Below are 19,744 nucleotides of genomic sequence, written 5' to 3'. Positions count from 1 at the left end.
TATCGGGCCAAAACTCGGGCAAGTCGATCACAAAATCTCGATATGGAGGAACTCGATCGCGGTCTTCCTAGACCTTATAATCCGTCTCCTGTTGGATCTTCTGATCCCATGGATCAACATTTTGATGATCGACGTACGAGGGTACCATGTTAAAGTTCATGGAGTTGTACACCTGTTGACCTGGGTGACCTTGGTGACCTGGATGACCTGGATGACCTGGGTGGAATGGCATCCGTGGTGGTTGTGCGAGAGCGGAGGGAGCGTACAAATTCATGCTATTTGGGTACGCTGGCAGAGGTGGGGGGTCAGAGCCCAAGTTGGTAGGCAGGATATAGCCAGAGTCTTCTCTCCTCCTCTTGTTGGAGTGCTCGTACTCGTAGGCGGAGTGGTCGATGGGTGCCTGTGTGGTCGGCTCTGGGTTTAAGGGTAGAGTGTACTCTTCCCTTCTTCTCTTGGACGACTGGAACTCGTAACTGGGGGCGATCTGTGCCTGGGAGGTAGGCTCTGAGTCTGCCTGAAACGAACGCTTGTTGTTCATCATCCCTCTAGCTTCTTTGCGCAACCTGAGTCGAACGCCCTGGTCGGAGAACGCTCGCGATAGATACGTCGACTCTTCGAGACCCTTGAAGTCTTTGGGAAGTACGACGTCGAACTTCTCACTAAGTACAGAGCCGAGGTTCTGTACCTCCCCACGTGAAGGGTGGAACTCGTACATGCTGAAACACAGTCTGAAGCTGCCCTGAATCCGGACAGAAATATCGCCGAAGACGAAGAAACCGCCGTCCTTGTTGTTCACATCCTTAAGACGATGCAGGGACGACACCAGTGTGCCGGCCATGGATTCATTGGGAGTGTGCTCGACGGGCTCATCTCTGTCCGCTTTGTACAGGGATGCACTGAGGAAGATGTAGGGGTTTTGTAAGAAGCTGTTCGAGGCGTCAACGCCATCCCGAAGGTTGAGCTGGAGAATGGGTGGAGGATCCACAGGCTTCCGGAACTTTTCCTTGCTCTTGACCGCGACCAGTGCCTCTTTAGGCTGCTGGCGGACGGACAGGTAACAGTTGTTCGGGCTCAAAGGCTCGGGGCCTTGACTTGCGACTGGTAGTGTGACAGGCATGTGCTGTTGATAGTAGGGCTGGTTATACTGCGGCGGCATCGGGTGGTGCGGATACATGGTTGGGATGTTCATGTTCATGGTCTGGCCCTCTGTAGCAGAGGTCGGCGGTCGTAATCGTGTTGTAAGGAACCCAAGGATCAAGTCTCAAAGACGCCCGAGAATGTGGAGGTGAGATGGAGTCGTCCGGTCGAAAAATACTGAGAACATAAGAGAATTTGGAAATTCGGCTAGCGACCTTTGAGAGAAATACGCGAAAGGTGACCAATCGAACAAAGGTTTGAGTCACTACGGAGTGCAGTGCCGCCCGAAGATGCTGCGTGACCAGTGACTGTAGTGGTAATGAGCGATGAAAATGCGAGTGGATCACCGTTCCATGGGTGGAGGACCCTTTTCGGAGAAAGTACCGTCAAAGCGCGGCTGCCTGCTCTGACTGTTCCAGTCCAGCACAGTCGATAATAATGCGTGTCCTCGTGTGGTATGCGCTGCCTTTCTCAAAATTGGAGGCACCTCTTGAAAGCGTCGATATCAGAATGGCGCGCGCGGGAGTGGATCTGGCGCTCGCCTTGCAACGGGACCGAACTAAAGGCCCGCCTGCGGAGAGAAGGTTGACTCCACCCTTGACCGTGACTTCCAACAGAAATAGGCGCAGATATAAGCAACAACGAAAAATGTGTACTGCGCCTGCGTCGCTCAGCACCTGCAGTGTGGAACCCGTAGAACACTGTACTTTCCGCACTGTCTCCGCAAGGCATAGCACCAGCTTGATGTCGAAGAGGAGTTTGCGATTGAACTGAGGTTACGCAGGTCTGGTACCGAACCGTGGTCGAGAGTGCCCTGGTGTGCTCCGAATATTACAACAAAGAGGGCCGTTTCCAACGGCTTCGAGGGTATTAGTGTCGTGCTGGTCGACCAGTCAAGCAGCGATGACGTGTCGGGGGGTAAGTCTAGGGTAATCTGGTAATATTATGGAATTAGAAGTGAAGGTCAGAGGAAGAGCGTCGAGGGCGACGACGTCGCAGTGCTCATGAAGGAAGACGCACAAGAGTAAGACACAAGATAGAAGAGCTGGCAAGGGTACCTCGAGGTAGTCGTCTCAATCGGGGCTCCTCTACACTCGTGCTTCCGTGGCGGCTTCGACGGTGATTCGTCGCTTCCCGTCTAGTCTCGAGTGCAACTGGTGCCGAGCGCGGCCGATCAGTGCTGTAGGGTCTCTCCGAGCTAGCGTGCTAAGAGATGAACGAGCGGCGGCGTGAATCATGCGAACAAGCTCTAGTGCAGCCAATCGAACGTCGCCTGGGCTTCTTTCTTCTTCTGTAGGCACGGTCGCTTTGGAAGCTAAGGTTTCTCGCTTGTTGACACAGGCCTGGTTGATTTTGCTCTTGCACCTCGTCGAGTCCGGAGAGGGCTGCAGTGTGGTTGATGCGTTCTGCAGATGACGTCGAGGGTACAATCGAAAACGACAGGACGGTATGCACTCAGCGAGATACCGGGTTCGCGATGGAAATGGGACCTTGTCCAGCCCGCTGGTGCATGTGTCAGCGCGCAAGGACGGCACGGCGGGACGAGGTACAAGAAGACAGGCTGGTCGCAGATGCTGTGCCGTAGTGCAGCGACTGTTCTATATGCTCAACAGCACTTTCGAATGAAGCCGAAGAGAGCCCAAGGGTCGTTTGGCGCTAGAATGCAGCAATAGCCCGTCCGCACTATGCTGCCAGAGCGAGGGTAACCCATGCAGCCGGATGGCAGAGCCTGGCTGCACAGACTGCGCGGCAGTAGAGCAAGGATAGCGAGACGGCTTGGATTCAACGGCAATCCCAGGTTTGGGGTTGGTAGGGCACTGTCCAAGGGCATCGAACGGGGGACCCGGTTGCATGCAACGGAAGAGCCCCATGTCTGTAGACACTCACAGAGACGCTCGGAATTTAGCCACTGCAACTACTCTACTTGAGAGGTCGTATATAATGATCCATTGGCGCCCAATATCTCAGCATCACGCCGTTCGACAGCCTGTTTGCTACGGTTCCTCTGATCCGTAGCCAGAGGCACAGAGCGCTCGAGTTAGCTGATGAACGGACCCCAACATATCCGTCGGGACCACTCGCAGGCGAGTGCAGTGGTACTGAACACGTCCACACACATGGCGGCTGTCACACGCTTTCCGACGGCGCACGATGGCGGCTCCGGGACGTGCCTCAGGACTCGAAGGCTAAACTGACAGGACAGTCAAGGCTAGGATACCCACAACATCGTCGCGTATCACTGCAGCAGACGGCACGCACGCTGCGATAGAGTGCCCGGTACGCTCGCTGTCGTCAATCGGACCTGGAACGGGCGTCGAACCGTGCAGGAAACGTCCCCATTGGGCGCTGCAGACCGATGGGGCAATGACGCATTGTGCATTCACGTTCGTCGGGCTGAGGGCGGGTGATGTCGTCTGGAGGCTATGAAGATGCATGTGGGGAGGATGATCGCCGTCGAATCGCGCGGTGGCTGGGAGGATTTCTGCAGGGATGTGGTTCGATTCCAAGCGAAGACCGCCGAATGCTCCGTTCTCCTCATGAAAGAAATTCTACGATGTTACACCGTCATCCGCACCCCCGTCCAACACCCCTTTAGCCACAAACTGCCAGCGAGTGAGAGGCCGGCGCACTTCCTGCGATGCCTCATGTGGCCGGCAGTCTACCTCAGACAGCAGCGCTATAGCCAGCCATGTCCTTAGCGAAGTCTTGCCGGGTCACCATCACCAGGTAACACTCGCTGTCGTCAAAGCACGATGATCTGAGTGCTAGCTGCTTGCTTGTTGCGCCTCTACGACAGATCGTCTCGTTGTCTCGGCAGCTTTCCCTCGTGCACCACGTCTTCTCTCCGTCCTCCGACGTCCGCTGTTCCTGCAGGATACGAGAGCCTCCCGCTATTGGCCCTTTGCATATGTTGCAAATATTGTCCCAACATCGACCTTGTATGCGCTTAATTTACTTTTCGCTTACTACGGCGGAGGCTCGGGCTGTTCATCGTTGTCGAGAGATTATCAGCTGCCGTCACGGGCTGCCATGAGGTTCACTGTCACTCAATATTGCAATACTAGTCAGGCGTGCACTCTGGGATATCGCAAATCTGCCTGCACAGTCCAAACAAAAGGGTTACCCTTCTGCTCTGGTATCCGGCCTCCATCCAAGCGTCTTAATCTGGATATTTGCATTGTGCAAGCTCGGAAACCTTTCCAGTGCCTCGCGGTTGTGGGCCCCTCATGCGGATGTGGGGTGGTGACATGGCCTCTATCGCAAAGACCTCGTGGACATTCTCCCTGCATCTTGTTGGATCTAAGATCTCTACTGCACAAACACGGTTGGTATCTTGGGACACATCGCGACTAGGCTTCTGGTTCCGTTGAGCCGTATGCAGTGGACGCAATGAGTCTTAGGCGCCATAGCCACGTTTACAACTGCCGCAGCAAGGCAATGATCGAAAGAATGAACACACATGGTTCACAAACAATGCACTAACGACCATAGTACATTCTCGTGCCAAAGATCGGACGGCTCGCCGCAACTACACCACCGTGCGTCTGGGCTAAGATGTCAGTAACAACAGCCTTGATCTGTAAGATCAGCTGGTGATTTGACATGAGCATGCGTCGAGGCGGTCAGTAGATATGCATCCCGGCATACTTTTTCTAACTGTGAAGCTTGTCAAACAATTCTTTGAGTGTACACTGCAGATTATCAACGGCACACCCCGTAGACATGACGGTTGCGTACACCTCAGACGGGTTGATCGGCATTCACAGCAGTACCTATGGGATTATTATCAGCCCCCCAATAGGGCCAGATGGCGCTGCCTCTCTGCCGCCGCAACTAACGACTGCTTACATGCAGCTTCGACGCCAACTACCGTCCGGCGGCCCCGAAATCCATCATCCATCCGAGCAGGATACTGTCGCATGATAATCACTACACCGGTCTTGGGTTACACGGCACTTGACTGACAGAGTGTAGCACGGCTGCACTTCGCCTGCCCTAGCTACTCGAGTCGAGTGCCCCTCGAATGCGAATGCGGCCAGGTCCAGATCCACAACACTTCCAACTCCGTTATTGTTGCTGTACATATTGGTCACAGCTCTTCCCGACCGCCCCCACCTTGCACAACGAACACTCCACATACCACTCCACATGGATCGCTTTGCGTAGAAACGCAAGCTTATTACCGTCGAGCAGCTTCACCGACTGCCAGATCAATCCGCGAATCATTGCATCATACACACGTGTCCCTCATGATACATTGTAGCCGAGAGTTGAGATATCGCAAGCGGAATTCGGCAATCCGCGTACATTGAACTGTCACCAGCAATTTGGCCACCTGTGAGCCAAGAAGATATGATGTATGTACGCAGCAGGTCACTGGTCGCGCAGAACGACGTGATCCCTGGACAAAGGCATGCTGCATAGCCGGCGTCGAGCGAGCCCGCGGCTTCCAGGTCGCCATTGGCTGTACGAAACTGTGGCAGAACTACGAAGACTTGCGTTGGTCTAGCCGGGTGGCCGGTGCAATGCAGCTGATGCCAAAGCTGATGCGTTTGTATCGATGGAAGAAGCAGATCAACAAGCATCATCTCTTGCCCAGATGAGACAAGAAGCATACCACCGCACTGACAGAAACCTGTCCAAACAGTCGAAGCCTTCACAGCCCGCCAAAAACGAGTTGAACGCTCCTGAAGGATTCTAACGCTGCGTTCCCCACGATAGCGCATGAGTTTATCACTGTTGATTGGCTCAACTACGTGCGGTTCCCACAGCTCTACCATGGTACAATTTCTCAGCGGCGTGAACCGGCCGCACACTCTTAATTCGCCGTACGGCTGCCGACAGTATGCTTGCTTTTACGTCAAGGCGACTCCCCGCTAAGACTGGTTGCACGTGCGGCGGGGCAGATGCTTCCTTCCTTGTTCAGTGTCGGAGATCAGGGTCCAAACATGCCTGATCATTGAGGTAAGAGCCTTCAGCAAGCCTCGTTCCTACTCTACCTTTGCAAGTCTTACCATGAGCTTGTCACTCTTGGGCGGCGCAGTATACGAATCCATCTGCTCGATGCCTGTATCGTCGACGATCGTGGTGCTGTAGTTGGAATACAGCGTTGCGACGATGTACTTCATCTCTGGATTCAGTCAGCGTCTAGCATCCATGTCTTGGGAACGGAGCGCCCAAAAGCAACCATGGAGGATCAGCACTTACGATATATCGCCAAGTGACTTCCAACGCACATGCGTCCGCCACTGTCCATGATAGTGAGTGTCAGCGGTCAACGTGCTTCGAGAAGTAGTACTGACCTTCCAAAGGCCCAAAACCACCGGCTCTCCATATCCCTCCGCTTCTCCTCGTCTAGCCTGTCCAGGTCCAGCCATCGCTCTGGCCTCCACTCGTTTGCACGCTCGAACACTTCCTCGTTGAGGTGCAATAGGCCCGCGCTTGCGCTCACCCTTACTCCACTAGGAATGTGGTACGAAGCCTCTTCAGGTCCAAGTTGACAGCCTTGCGGCGGCGTGAAGCGTGGCTGTGGGCCCGGAATGGCCGAATGAAGACGCAAGGTCTCCCATATGACGGCATGGAGGAATGGTAGGCTGTCTACAGCCTTAGCATCAGGCAGTGTCGGCGCTGATGACGGGATAAGCTGCGGCGAGAGACCAAGCAGCTCAGCGCGAAGACGGGCCTGGATTCCCGGATGTCGCGAGACCTCGTGGACAACGTAGGCCAGTGTTATCCCGGACGTATCGAACCCGGCCGCAAGATGGTCCAGCACCTCGCTCGCAATTTGAGTCTGTAGTGCGCTCTCCCCACCCTCCTTCGCGGCTTTTGCCATGGTGTTTTGGAGCTGCTGCCACACCACAGGTCGCTCCTCGATCTGTGCATCGCCTGCGCTCGAGACAGCACTAGCATCGTCGCACATCCTCACCGTCCACCTCTCGATCTCACCGTTCGCCTCATCGACCCACTTCGGTGTCAATCGGTAGCCAAGCCACTTCTCCACAAAGCTAGTAAATCGTGGGAACTCCTGCGGCCAGAAGTTGTAGGATCGACGCGAGTTGTACAAATCAAGAAACCACGCAAGCTGCTTTCGGTCATCGATTAGGTTCGAGCCTGCCTTGAGCCCGAAGATGAAGCACGTCACAATGTCCATCGTGGTCGCGCTGAGTAGTGCGTAGACGTTCAGGACACCCTTCTCAGACTCGGTGAATGTCGTCTCCAGATACGGCAAAAAGCGCTTGTACATAATGGCAGACGTCTGGCCGAGCAGTGCCTCGCTTGCCGTGACATGAGACTTGCTATAGATGTTGCTCAGCATTCGCTTCCTCTGGGAATGCGGCTTATTGCGTCCAGTGGAGAACATGTTGTCGACTCTACGATGAGTCAATGAACGCACGGTCGGTCATCTGACAGTGCTTACCCTCCATAATTCGAAAAGAAAGCATACCAATTGTACCCATCCTTGGCACTGCTTTTCTCAAATCCCCCGGCATAGACGTCTCGGATCCCTCCTTTGACGCAGTTCACGCTGATCTCGCTGGGTCCCAAACACACAATTGGGCCTAAGCGGTCATGCGCTGCCTTCAGTGTCGCATTCTCGATACCCCGCCATCGGACTGAGTGCATCCAGAGTGAAGTGATATGCGCCAGCGGATGGGCAGCGGGGACCTTTCGCAGTGGATTGCGCACATAGCTAGCCAGCACTTGGAGGATGAGCAGAAGTGGGAAAAGGATACCCAGGGCGGAAATGGACAGGCCGAGCATCGTGTTGTATCGTGCCACAACCCCCAAAAGCAATTGTAGAGGCGTCTTCGAGAATGCAGGAACGCAAAAGAAAAGGCAGATGTCAACGACGCCTTGCGAACGACAGCGCTAGACTCGGGCTCTCTCCCGCTTCGATCGGGATATCCCACTCTGACATCCCCGCAGCACATCACTCTTATCGCAACCCGGTCCAACCGCATCAGGACTAGTGCTCTCAGCCCTATCCGTCGCTATCCAGCCACGAACATTGTCAGCCTCCCTCAAGTCTCAACACGCGAATCGAGATTGATGGTGGATGTCTGGCAAAGGGGTTGACGACGAATGTGTCACAGTACACGATCATCGCGTGCTCACAGCCTTGGCATGCGGTATCGGCACCCCAACGGCGCTTCACGTCGCACAAGTCACTAGAGGAATGCAATGCAACGCGCTGCACTGTGATGCAAGGAGGAGCGAAAGCGGCGAGTTACATTGAAGATGGAGTTCTTCCTTGGGGAACGCCGGTGTTCGGCATCTTTCACCAGCGACGAGCGGAAGAACGGGTTCTGCTTACACAGACCGTATGAGATCGTCATTGCGTGCAGAGAAGATCTGACTGGGCGTCAATCGTTCAGATGGAAAGTTGGTATGCTGGGTGATATCATAGAATTTTCGTCGATGTGTGGAGCAGGGAGAAGATCCCAGGTCATACTCACTTGAAAATGCCATGGAGACTGGTGGGTGACGGGCTGTGCACTGTAGCACGACATGTTCGGTAAACAATTTTTGTCCGCTGTGGTGCGAGGGTCGGTACGGGATACAGTTTGAAAGTCCGGGACTGGATGTCGAGAAGGTCAATTGGACACCTCACGCGATGAGGAAATGAGATAGCTCAGTGTGAATGGATAAGCGATGTATTCTCATGCTCGGAATACGCACCCCTGTTCTGCGTGAGATAACAGTGCATCGTTATCCTATGCTACACTTGCCCGACCAGTCCCCAACTCCGAAGGTTGAATCTCGTACCATACGCTACCGTTGTCCCGTCTCTGCCATTCTTCGTCGCACGCGCATCCACTAGTGTTCCAGTGAGGCCCCAAGTAGTGATGTCGCTGGGCATATACCCTAGAATTTACTGGTGAGCTAAATCAGCAGGTTCAGTTCAAGACACGGAGTTCCACTGGTTCTCCGTTCACCTATCGACGCGCCGATGTGTTCTTCGAGTTGAATTGATATGCCACTATAACAATATTATTCAGAAAGAGGAAATAGGACTTGGAGTAGAGGTATACACATGATGTAGATATGCTACAATCGTTCATCAAAGTAAGTAGTCCATGTCTACGCGCGTGTGGTACCTGCGTCAACCAAGTCCAAACAGGCTAAGTGAACATGAAGTGCACATCAGTACATGACCACACGATAACAATCAGCTCCAATATCCACATAGATTCGAAAAGATCAAGTTACCGAAGGCGAGCTTAGATTACGCCATGTCGATCAAATGGCCCGTATATATATATTTTCAGTTCAATGCCGCAATAACCGTCGGCACGAGGGATGGGAATCCCTATCAGGGCGACGAGTGAGTGAAGAACGCATACTTACATTGTCAAGACTACCCAGGTACTTACCTAGGCGTGTAATCGTTCTCGGATGAAGCATCGCAACCACATATGCACACTACACTACGTACGTACCTAGCTGCCTGCGTAATTTCAATGCACTAATGTAATTACATTTACCTGCATATCCACCATGTTTTTATCTGTAGGCTATTCATCATGACATTGTTTCCATGACCTGCAGGAGTATTTGACCGAGTATGTGCGCGGGATATGGAGATATAGCGAGACTCCTCGGAAATGTATTGCCACCTCGCTCGAGCGCCTTGGGGGCTAGTAGCCAGATCAAGCGCGTTGGAATAAGAGAACAATGGAGGGTTAAGCGGGAATGAGGATTATGATTGAAGTGTAGGAGAAAGAGAACTGAGACAGCATTATTACCACTCGTCATTTGACACGAATGTTGCCAGCAACAACAGCGAAAGAGCGACACAGCCTCAGAAACTTCGGACCGACAGGCATCATAGAGAATATTCCATAAATGAACACACATCCCCTGAATTGAAACTCAACACATGTTTTTTTCTGCGAAGAGAGTGCGAGAAACGAATCCTAACACTCTCTTCTCAGAAAAAAACCACACATCAAGCCCAGTTCAGGAGACATGTGCAGATACATTGAACAACGCCCCGCTTCGCATTCCCATCCCATTCCATCCCAAGGTATCTCCATAATGCATATACACCAATAACCCCAACCCGCTTACAACCATAACACTACAAAGAATCGAAGCCCTAGTTCTCCGCGCTAGACATAAATAGAAAGGAGAACGAGAAAAAAGGTAGTTAGGTGTCAGATCAACACCACCACCACCGATACTAAATATTACAAGACGTGATCCGAAGAGAAGAGAAAAAAACGTGTTCGGCAAACACTCATGCATCCTGCATGATGATATCATCGTCCTCCTCGCCCTCGGCATCAACATCCATATCCCCCTCTTCCTCGTCATAGTCGCCATCGGCGTCGATGTCCTCATCATGCTCCTGTTCTTGTTCTTGTTCATGTTCCTGTTCCTCTTCAATGGGCAGCGCTTTGCCCTTGCCCTTGAAGTCAATACTACCTCTGGAGCTAGCAGAACTCCGTGTACTCCTCCTCCCGTTAACAACGACGGCCTTGACCGCGCCTCCGTCTGAGACGTCATCACCATTGGTGACGCTTTCGCCGAGGCGGCTGCGTGTGCGGCGGAGCGAAATGGTACCGGGCGTGAGGGCGCCGTTGGCGGAGGGCGACATAAGGGCTTTTGCGCCGCGGCTGGGCGAGAGTTGCATTTTGGATACGGGAGCGGTGTGGATGGAGAGGGAGGTGTTGCGGACGCGATTGGGGGTGCTGGTACGTCGGCGGGTGCCGAAGGGGCGGCCTGGGCGGCGGCGCTGTGCAGGTTGGCCCGGGATGGGAGGAAAGATTTCGTAGCGGGAGGGCGGGATTGCGGGTTCGTCCATGTGGGAGCCGGCGAGTGCGACGGTGGAGCCGTTGGCGAGGGGTGTGCCGGGGGCTGGTGAGCCGCCGTTGACAGAGTCCTCGGCGGGGTGGGGGCCGTCTGCTTCATCGCCCGTACCGTTGGCTTTTGCTGCGGCCATCTGGACTCCTTCCTCGGGTGCGGGCTTGTCTTCTTCTTCGATTTCGTCGCGCTGTTGTACTGTCTGCAGGGCGGGTCCATCTTCGTACTGGCCTAGACGTCCCATAACGTATGGTGTCCATATCAGACACTCTGGGTTAATTTTTGGGTTGCCTGCAGCGTTGCATTTCTCAATGTATGACTTGAAGTAGTTCAAATCAAGGCGAAGCGCGTACTTCTTCGTGACAGGGTCGCGCACGAGAGCTCGTAGGCCTTCCAACGCTGATACAATATCATCAGGTGTCATGCCGGTGCGATCTGATATGGCCGATATGCTGATCGCGGCTTTTTGTTGGAGTAGTTCCTCACATAGGACAAGCCGCCAGTATTTCCGATAACTCACCAAACCCATGTCACTGAGAGGCTTCTCGGGGCTTCCCGTCTTTCTCTCCACGCGGGTCAAGAGGTAGGAGAATTCGATCAGGTACTGTCCGTAGCCTTTGCGCATGTGAATGGGGAGTACGAGAATACAAGAAACGTTGTTGAGCGAGCTGGGACGCTTCTCTTTCGAAAAGTAGCCGACGAAATGACACCCGAAGTTGTCATTTTCTGTCATGACGTAGAACAAGAAGGGCTCGACATCGTAGTATAGCGTCTTGGAACCGAGGAACAACTTGGCGAGCAAACAGAGATTCTGGCAGTACACTGGATTCTTTCGGCCATCGACCTCGAAGAAAGAGTACTTGCCGTCGCGGTAGATCTCGTCGCCAGGAGGGTGCTTCGCTGGACATTTGAGCTGTGTTTGTTAGTATATGGTCATGGAAAGAAGTCGAAATGCTTACCTTATGCCGCCATGCCACATAATCCGAGTTCATGTACTTGAGACAGAACTCGCATATGTAAAGCACCCGATTTTTGCTGTACTCTTCAGGATATGGCGCAGCGTGCCAGGTGTCGATCTCCCAGCCACCGAAATTGACGCATTTGATCTTGCTCGCTGTGGTTGCTTGCTTGTGCGACCGGAGTGGTTCGGGCGGGTAAAGTGCAGCCTGCTTCACTTTCCATTCTTCTTCAGCCTTGATACGAGCATCGTCGAACCGCTTCCGGTCGGCGGGCGAAGGATAGGTCTTGGATGTATCGGCATCCGCTTCTGAAAGTACACCACCGTAGGGCTTGCTCTTGACCTCGTCTGGCTCCCTGTCGGTGAAGCCTGGGAACGGAGCGGCATTTTGAATGTGGATTGTTGGGTAATGCAAGACCTCTGAGGATTCTCGTGCAGCCTGTGCAGCCCGACGATTTCTTTCGCGACGTTCTCTATCCCTCTCGCGCCGCCTCTCCTGTCGCTCTTGCTCGCGCGTGAGTGTCTTTACTTTGGGCTTGGCGGTGACGATCTTCTGGACTCTCTCGTTGTTGAGATGAAAAGCGATAATCAGGCTTCCAGGCTGGGCCTCTTCTATCCATGCGAGTGGTCGTTTGTCGGTCCTCTTAGGCTGGCCACGACGTGCTCGCGCTGGTCTTAAGCGACCTGCCTCTCGATCTGAACCGGTGTGCTCTGCCTCGCCTGCACTCTCGTGACCATCCGTCATGACGCTACGAGCACTTCGTACGCTTCTTGAAGGTGGCCGGGGTGAGACTGCAGGCACTGATGGCGCCGCATCTGAGTTGGATGCTTCGGAAGGTCTCCGCTTCTTCCGTGTTTGCCTCGACGGAATCGGCGCTTCCTCTTCCTGCGAAGTCTTGCGTTTGCGCAGCGAACGTATTCCATCTGCTGATTCGTCGGGAAGAATTAGCTCTTTGAAGATTGAATGTCCTTCGGGGTCAACCCCACGGTGTGAAGGGAGCAACTCTTTGGTCAATTTGTTCGCAGATGAACGTCTCCGACGAGTCGAAGGCTCGTCTGCCTCTTCTTCTGCTTCCGTTGGAAAGTTGTTGATGCATCCTTCGCAGCGCCAAAGCTTTGCATCTATTCGTCGTTAGTAAGGTGCGGTTCGGGCCTGACAAGGGAACATACCGTCATCGGGACTAAGCGTATTAGCGTTACGCGCGCATTGCCGATGTGCTGGACCAACAACGTGTGAGCTACCACATCGTAAGTCGAACCTCCCCACTGAGTACTCACCGTTGTCTCCGCACTGGGCGCAAGAGAGGTACTCCTCGAATTCCGGGCTGGGGTCGTTGTCCTCATCTAAATTGCAATATCTGCTCAGTTAGTAAATGGTTTTACAGGCTCAATATTCTGGGGCGATACTTACATGCACACGTTGGGGTTGTTCGACCTGATGATTTCATCCTCTTCACCACCATCGCTCGCCTGCCATTGGTTCTCCTCCTCGGAATCGAGGTTGCTTGACTCGTCGCTGTCGCTGGACTTGGCATCGGAGGATTCTCTCGCGACATCGTCGCCATCATAATCCTCCTCCTCGTCATCGGACCTGGGTCGGCGCAGTGCGATTTTGACAGCACCGACGGGCTCAGCTTCGTCCTCATCGTCGTCCACCTCTTCACCCTCGGCGTCCACATCTTCACCCTCAGCATCAACATCTTCGCCCTCGGCATCCACGTCTGAACCCTCAGCGTCTGTAGTTTGGCCTTCAGCATCAGGCATATCCTCGATAGGCGGGCCGGGCGCGTACTCTACATCGTCCATCTCGTATTCGCCATCCGCATCGATATCGTCCGGGTCGGTGTTGGCCGCGGCTTGGCCCATGATTTCCGCCATTGCGAAGTTGACGGCAGAGGCCACCTTGGAGGCAAGATACGCCACTGTCGCAGTCCAATTGGTATAGATCTTAGAACATTGATTGCGCGAGCGGTAGCAGCCGCGGAGGCTCTCTCATGCAGTGGTTGGTGAGCGCGTCGTGTCTGTGTCCTAGCGCGTTGTGGTGACCCGTGAAACTTGTGACCGCGTGTTTTCGACTGAGGTGTATCGTGTGATCGGTTTTAGAGGTCGTGAATCGCCAGAGGCAGATGCGGCGGTCTCGTAGTCGCGTTGGGCGTGACTGTGGGGAAGGCGGAGGTGCGATCGCGGCGGAGGCAATTATTTCGGGGGTCTGGCGGCTGAAGGTTGCGAGTTTCGCGCCTCGTATGAAAGGGTGAGTCTGTGCGACACCGAGAATAATTGTCGCTCGGCAGGAAATGGTATGGGCGATGCGCTGTCGTCGTCCGAAATGACACCCTTGGTCGTAGTCGGGGTTGCCGCCAAGGAGCAGTTGACGCACGGCCGCCGCACCTCACTTCACGCCGTCGGCACCTCCAGCCAGTCCGCACTGATAGCCCACCCCGCAACACCACCGCGCCTGAACACACTACCGCAATCATGGGTGTCCCATTCGAGGCTCTGCTGCCCTATGCCATTATGACGGGCGTGAGTAATTGGCGCGCCTAGGAGTGAAAGGCTGCTAACACGGGGGCCAGTTCTTCGCATTCAGCGCCGTGTCTGTCGGAAAGCTCAAGGAGATCCAGAACGGAGGAAAGAAGACCAGGAGGGGTATCGACCAATGGGACAGGGTAGGTTGCGAGAGACATATGCGCACCTGGAGTAAGCTAACAAGTGTACAGCAAAGTACGACAGCTTCACGATGACCTCATGCGACATGCTTACGAGACCCAGTGATGGAGCGCGACCGCCGACTGACAGGATTCATGCGCGGACAGACAGACAAGCCGATTGCCCCGGAAGGATTCGAGCTCAACAACCCATGGAGGGTGCGTATGGACGTGCTGGGCTCCTGGAAGATGCTAACCACGGGCAGTGCGAGAAGCGATTCCTCTAGACGATGCGAGATACTCCGACACAGCATACAACATACCCAATAGTAACTGCATCGCGCTGGGAGGGTCTACGGCATGTACAGCAATAGTAGGCATGCGAGCAATCAACAATTCTCAATGTTCAGTACTGGTGTCTACTTGATCTCTGATGGCAGTCCGGCAATGCCTTCTCGCTCCACGTCTCGGAACTTCATCCCAAAGTATTTCTCAAGCGCCTCCAACCTCTCTCCCTCACTCTTAAACTCGATTTCTTTGGTTTTCTGACCTTTGATATTCCACTTCAACGAAGCAGCCGCCAGACTCATCTTGCCTTCTAGCTCCCCATCATCACCTAGAATCTTCTTGTCTGCCACCACCATCTGCGTGAAGAAAGTATGCTTGCTGGTGGAAGTGTAGTAGCTCATGACTGCGTAGTCTTGAGGCTGGAATTCCAGCTCACTGTACGAGTATTTGGTTTCCCAGTCGCTCTCGTCGTTCCTCCGGTATTCGTAAACCCAGAAGCGCTGGTCGGGGTCAGTGTTGCCTGCAATGTTGCGCCATTGGAGACGGGCCGATGCAGGCTGGATGTGCTTTTGGACTGTGCCCGAGCGGTCGAGAGGCATTGGGACAACAGGCCCGTCAGCCCCGAAGCCAACATCGACATGGTATTTGGTGTTGCCGATGGTGACAAAGTTCACCATATGCGACCAGCCCGTCCAGCTGTCAGCAGCCCAAACTTTACAGCCGCCTGAATACAGGGTGAACCCCAGCGAATTCAACAGCGTGCCGAAGAGTCTGTTGTTCTCCATGCAATACCCACCGCGTCCATTGTCATCGTCAATGATCTTCTTGAATAATTCCTCCGGATGGATAGAGATGGAATGATGGGCCGAATAATGCAGGGTGATGTTCTCAAAGGGCACGGCTGCTAGCTGCAGCTTCTGGAGCAGTGCGAGGTACTCCAGTGCGCTGTCGGGGTCCAGATCGGCTACATCGTACTTTCTCTTTTGGTCAGGCAACCCCAGGCGGTCGAAGTACTTTGTTATTTGGTCTCTGGTGTAGGTTGCGCGTGCGCTCATGTTGTTGACTGACACGGACGTTATCGATAGCGGAGTGCAGATCCGAATTTGGCATGCGGCGAACTGAGACGCGATCAGATGGGAGCAGCGCTTTCACTACGAGATACAGCAGCACTAAAGTCACCGCAGAGCAATATTTCACGCGGGGCACGCTACGGGACGCCAGCTATGGTGTCGTCAGGACTGCGCAGCGAATACGAGACAAGAACGCGGGATGGTGGGGAATGTCTGGATGGGCGGTGCCTGCCAAGCGCGCATGAACGCGTGAACTCCCGCCGGCTAGTGGCTCATTCACCCCTTGACGGGCGCAGTCGAGTGCTAGGAGCAGACTGCTAGAGTAGCGTCTCCTGAGCCAACTCTCCAATTGCAACCATGTTGAGCTGCTCGCCGTGAGCGCGCCCACCACCCCCGCTGGCTGCGCGAGTATTACTGTTGGGCGCTCCCGTCGCCTTCTCCATCCGGTCCTTTATAACCCCCCAACGCCCCGAGTCGCCGCGTCGCTCGCTCAGATTCAGAACCATGACCGCCAATGGCCTGCGCACCCAGTACCCCTACGTCGGGGACACGCTCAGTCCCCGCGCCCTCTATGACTTTCCCTCGCCCACGTCCAACTACCCGTCCGGCATCAATGGCACCGCCTCGCCCAGCTTCTTCCCCATGGCCTACCAGATCTCCCCGCGCTTCGGTGCCAGCGCCTTCATACCGCCCCCAGAGGTCTTCGTAGACGGCCGCAGGGAGACCATCCGCGAGAATGGCGTATACACACCGCGCAACTCGGGAAAGCGAAACTCGGACGCGCTGAATACCGATCCCGTGGCTATGCACTTGCTTGTTGAGACGGCAATCGGAGACAGCCAGTATTTCGACATACTCTCAGTCGAGGAGGTGGAGGCGCTCAAGCAGGAGCAGAAGAGCCTGGACACTCGTCTGGGCACGGTCAGGCGGAAACTGGAGTCGGAGACGAAGATCCGCGATGCGACGCGCTCCCTCGGACGGCTGGCCTCGAAAAAGGCAAACGGACACAAGCGCGGGCAGAGCAGCAAGAGCAGCAAAGGCAGCAATCCCGCGCAGGACTACGACCCCAAGACAGAGGAAGGGCTGGAGTCAAGCAACAAGAAGGTTGAGGAGTTCATTCGGGAGTGCCTCGAGATAGAGTCTCGCATGCGCATGATCGATATGCAACTCCTGATGCACACTGCGGCTGTACTGCAGCTTACGCACAAGGGACCGAAGCAGCGTCAAGACGACTCCGAACTGTCAGAAGACCGCTTCCGCAGACCAGACAGCCCCGCGAGCCTGAACACCTACGAAGACGGCAGACTCAACGGCGCTTTCGACGAGCGCAGCTTCTACCGGACGCCGGAGAACCTCGACAACCTCATGAACGTGCTGCAAACCGGCAAACATCTCACAGCCTCCTCAGAGCGTCACGACCAAGCCTTGAATGCGACTGCCACGCGACTCCAGGAGATCAACGAGCGTCTGAGATCACTCATCATCGAGGCGAACCCCGAGCGTGACGAAGACTATTCACTGCCACCGTTGGCTCTCGAAGGAACGCCCGACGCGTCAACCCTAGATCGCCAGCTCGATTTCCTCGATCAGGGCCTCCGCAGCATCGCCGCCGAACAGTCCAACATCCGCAACAATTCAAGGCATACTCTGAGCGAAGTCGAGGGCCGTCTGGAGGGCATGAACAACCAACTGTATGCGGTAATATCTCGATCCGAAAACGAACAGTCCGACAAGATCCCACCGCCACCCGCCATCACAGGTGGTGGCGCTACCGAACAGCTCAACTACATGGAAGACTCCTTCTACAACCTCGAGCAAATCCAGTATGCCATGAACGAGCAAATCAACGAGCTTCGTTCTAAGGGTCCTGCGGTCGACGAGTCCGAGAGCGCTGAGAAGGCTGAGAAGTACGAGACTACAATCATGGGCCTCTGGCAAACCATCCTCACTGGCGAGGAAGAAGCACGCGAACGCAAACGTGAACGACGCCAGTTGCTTGCCGAAGATCCCGATGCCAATGAACAAGTTTCGCCAGACGAAGACTACGTCAACGAGAGCTACTCTCTTCCGGCCTTCTCTTCAAAGGTGCAATTACTGTTCAGGCGAGCGACTAGTCTCAAAGACAAGCAATCAGTCCTGATGCGCCAGATCAAGCAGCAACGTGAACTGAACAGCAAGTCGGACGCACAGAAAGAGGCAGAATTCGAGCGACTCAATACCAATCTGCTAAGCGCGAGATCTGAGAAGAAGTCCATGGAGGGTGAGCTCGAGCGTGCAATGGAACAGCTACAGCAATTCGATGAGCAAAAGGTCTCGACTGACACACAGATCTTGCGCGAGACGCAGGAGCGGAACGCTGGTCTGGAGGCTCAGCTGATCAACGTACAAGAGCGAGTGATGGCCTTTGAGACTGAACTTAACCAGGCCAAGCAACGCGCTGTCGCGTACGAGAACCAGCTCAAGGACGTGCAAGAGCAAGCTGTAAACTTCCAGAGCAAGATGCAAGAGGCTGAAAAGCGTGCTGCCACATTCGAGGAGGAGCTGAAGGATCACCAGGAGCGCAACACCGCATACAACCTCTCGTCACAAGAGGCCGAGCAACGCACTGCTGGCTACGAGGCTCAGGTCCGGGACGCGCAGGAACGGGCTCTCATGTTAGAGACCAAATTGAGGGATGCCCAGGACGAAGCTCGTACCGAGGCGGCAACGATCCAGGCTCAACTCGCCAATTCTATGGAGAAGATCACAGAGACTACAGCTGCTCTCGAAGCCGTAACTGCCGAGAAGCAAGCTGCCGAGGCTCGCTCTTTGGACGCAACCAACTCCCTCAATGCCAAGGAGGAGGAATTCCGCAACCTCGAAGGCGAAATTGTTCGTCTTACAACGGAACTCACTTTCGCCAAAGCAGAGCTCGACGGCGCTTACGGTACGCGCGCGCAACGTGCCGCTGACTCCGCCGCCAACCCTGCTATCAAGCGAGAGCTCGACGAGCTCACCGAGCAAAACCAAGCGCTCCTTGGCGAACTAGAAGCGCTCCGTAAAGTGCAAGACGTTGCCTCACAATCTGAGGCCGAAGCCCGGCAATCCGAGCGCAACCTCAAAGCCGAGCTGTCCGGCATGGCTGCCGAGTACGAAGCCCTCACCCGGGACGCCATCCAAAACGAAAAGGATCGCGAAGTCCTTGAAGCGCAGATCGACAAGCTGCGCGACGAGAAGGAAGCTCTGGAGCGCGAGCTCAGTGACGAGAAAGTCAAGTGGCTCGGGGTTAGGAGTCCAGGGCCCGGCATGCCAAATGGCGCTGCTACTCAGCTTGACATGGGCGCGACTAGTATTCGCATGTTGAGAGAAGACTTTAGGAAGATGATGAGGGACCGGACGGCTGAGGGTTTGAAGGCGCTGAGGGTAAGTCACTCCCACACACTTCTTCTACAGAACACTAACACTATACAGGCGGAACAAGAAGAACGACGAAAGCTCGAAGCCGTTGTTCGGCAGCTACGCAAAGACGCTATGCCCCAACGTTCTCAACTCTCCCGCACCATGACAACGCCACAATAACGCCGAGTCGCTTGACTTGCATCGCCATGTTACGTTTAAACTTCTCTTCCCTTTCTTACACTTTGTATTTCTATATACCCACTTTGTACCTTTCTGGATCCGTTATCATTCACGCATTACACGCGGAGTTTGGGACTTGCATTGCAACACATGTACTGGCGTTGCATCGCTGCTGCTATAGTGGAAAGCATATCTGCATATAAAGTAATGTATACGCTGCGCTTCTCAGTTGAAATGATGTTAGCATGAGATCGCAGACGAATCTGTCCGTTGTTGTTCCC

The 19,744-nt window shown here is 54.5% G+C and overlaps 6 protein-coding genes across 6 annotated transcripts; 2 read left to right on the top strand and 4 right to left on the bottom strand.

The window, feature by feature from the left end:
• Positions 1-67: 67 nt before the first annotated feature.
• Positions 68-1,174, bottom strand: J4E88_003741 (uncharacterized protein; the record flags this gene model as incomplete). The annotated part of the gene is made up of 1 exon (XM_049397389.1): positions 68-1,174. One exon carries the CDS (start codon positions 1,172-1,174, stop codon positions 68-70), a length of 1,107 nt encoding a protein of 368 aa, XP_049256777.1.
• Positions 1,175-6,128: 4,954 nt separating this feature from the next.
• On the bottom strand, positions 6,129-7,899 carry J4E88_003740 (uncharacterized protein; the record flags this gene model as incomplete). The annotated part of the gene is made up of 4 exons (XM_049397388.1): positions 6,129-6,268; positions 6,346-6,386; positions 6,441-7,508; positions 7,556-7,899. The coding sequence occupies 4 exons, from the start codon at positions 7,897-7,899 to the stop codon at positions 6,129-6,131; spliced, it is 1,593 nt and encodes a 530-aa protein (XP_049256776.1).
• Positions 7,900-10,378: 2,479 nt separating this feature from the next.
• Positions 10,379-13,780, bottom strand: J4E88_003739 (uncharacterized protein; the record flags this gene model as incomplete). Its single annotated transcript, XM_049397387.1, has 4 exons — positions 10,379-11,857; positions 11,904-13,024; positions 13,181-13,260; positions 13,314-13,780. The coding sequence occupies 4 exons, from the start codon at positions 13,778-13,780 to the stop codon at positions 10,379-10,381; spliced, it is 3,147 nt and encodes a 1,048-aa protein (XP_049256775.1).
• Positions 13,781-14,377: 597 nt separating this feature from the next.
• Positions 14,378-14,834, top strand: J4E88_003738 (uncharacterized protein; the record flags this gene model as incomplete). The annotated part of the gene is made up of 4 exons (XM_049397386.1): positions 14,378-14,425; positions 14,476-14,568; positions 14,716-14,766; positions 14,814-14,834. 4 exons carry the CDS (start codon positions 14,378-14,380, stop codon positions 14,832-14,834), a joined length of 213 nt encoding a protein of 70 aa, XP_049256774.1.
• A 132-nt stretch (positions 14,835-14,966) lies between these two features.
• On the bottom strand, positions 14,967-15,890 carry J4E88_003737 (uncharacterized protein; the record flags this gene model as incomplete). Its single annotated transcript, XM_049397385.1, has 1 exon — positions 14,967-15,890. The coding sequence occupies one exon, from the start codon at positions 15,888-15,890 to the stop codon at positions 14,967-14,969; it is 924 nt and encodes a 307-aa protein (XP_049256773.1).
• A 519-nt stretch (positions 15,891-16,409) lies between these two features.
• On the top strand, positions 16,410-19,463 carry J4E88_003736 (uncharacterized protein; the record flags this gene model as incomplete). Its single annotated transcript, XM_049397384.1, has 2 exons — positions 16,410-19,307; positions 19,356-19,463. The coding sequence occupies 2 exons, from the start codon at positions 16,410-16,412 to the stop codon at positions 19,461-19,463; spliced, it is 3,006 nt and encodes a 1,001-aa protein (XP_049256772.1).
• Between the last annotated feature and the right edge of the window lie 281 nt (positions 19,464-19,744).

The sequence above is a fragment of the Alternaria novae-zelandiae genome (genome assembly GCF_023758075.1).
Source record: "Alternaria novae-zelandiae strain BMP 2774 chromosome Unknown scaffold_6, whole genome shotgun sequence".
Taxonomy (NCBI): Eukaryota; Fungi; Ascomycota; class Dothideomycetes; order Pleosporales; family Pleosporaceae; genus Alternaria; species Alternaria novae-zelandiae.
This window is presented reverse-complemented; position numbering and strand designations above follow the sequence as displayed.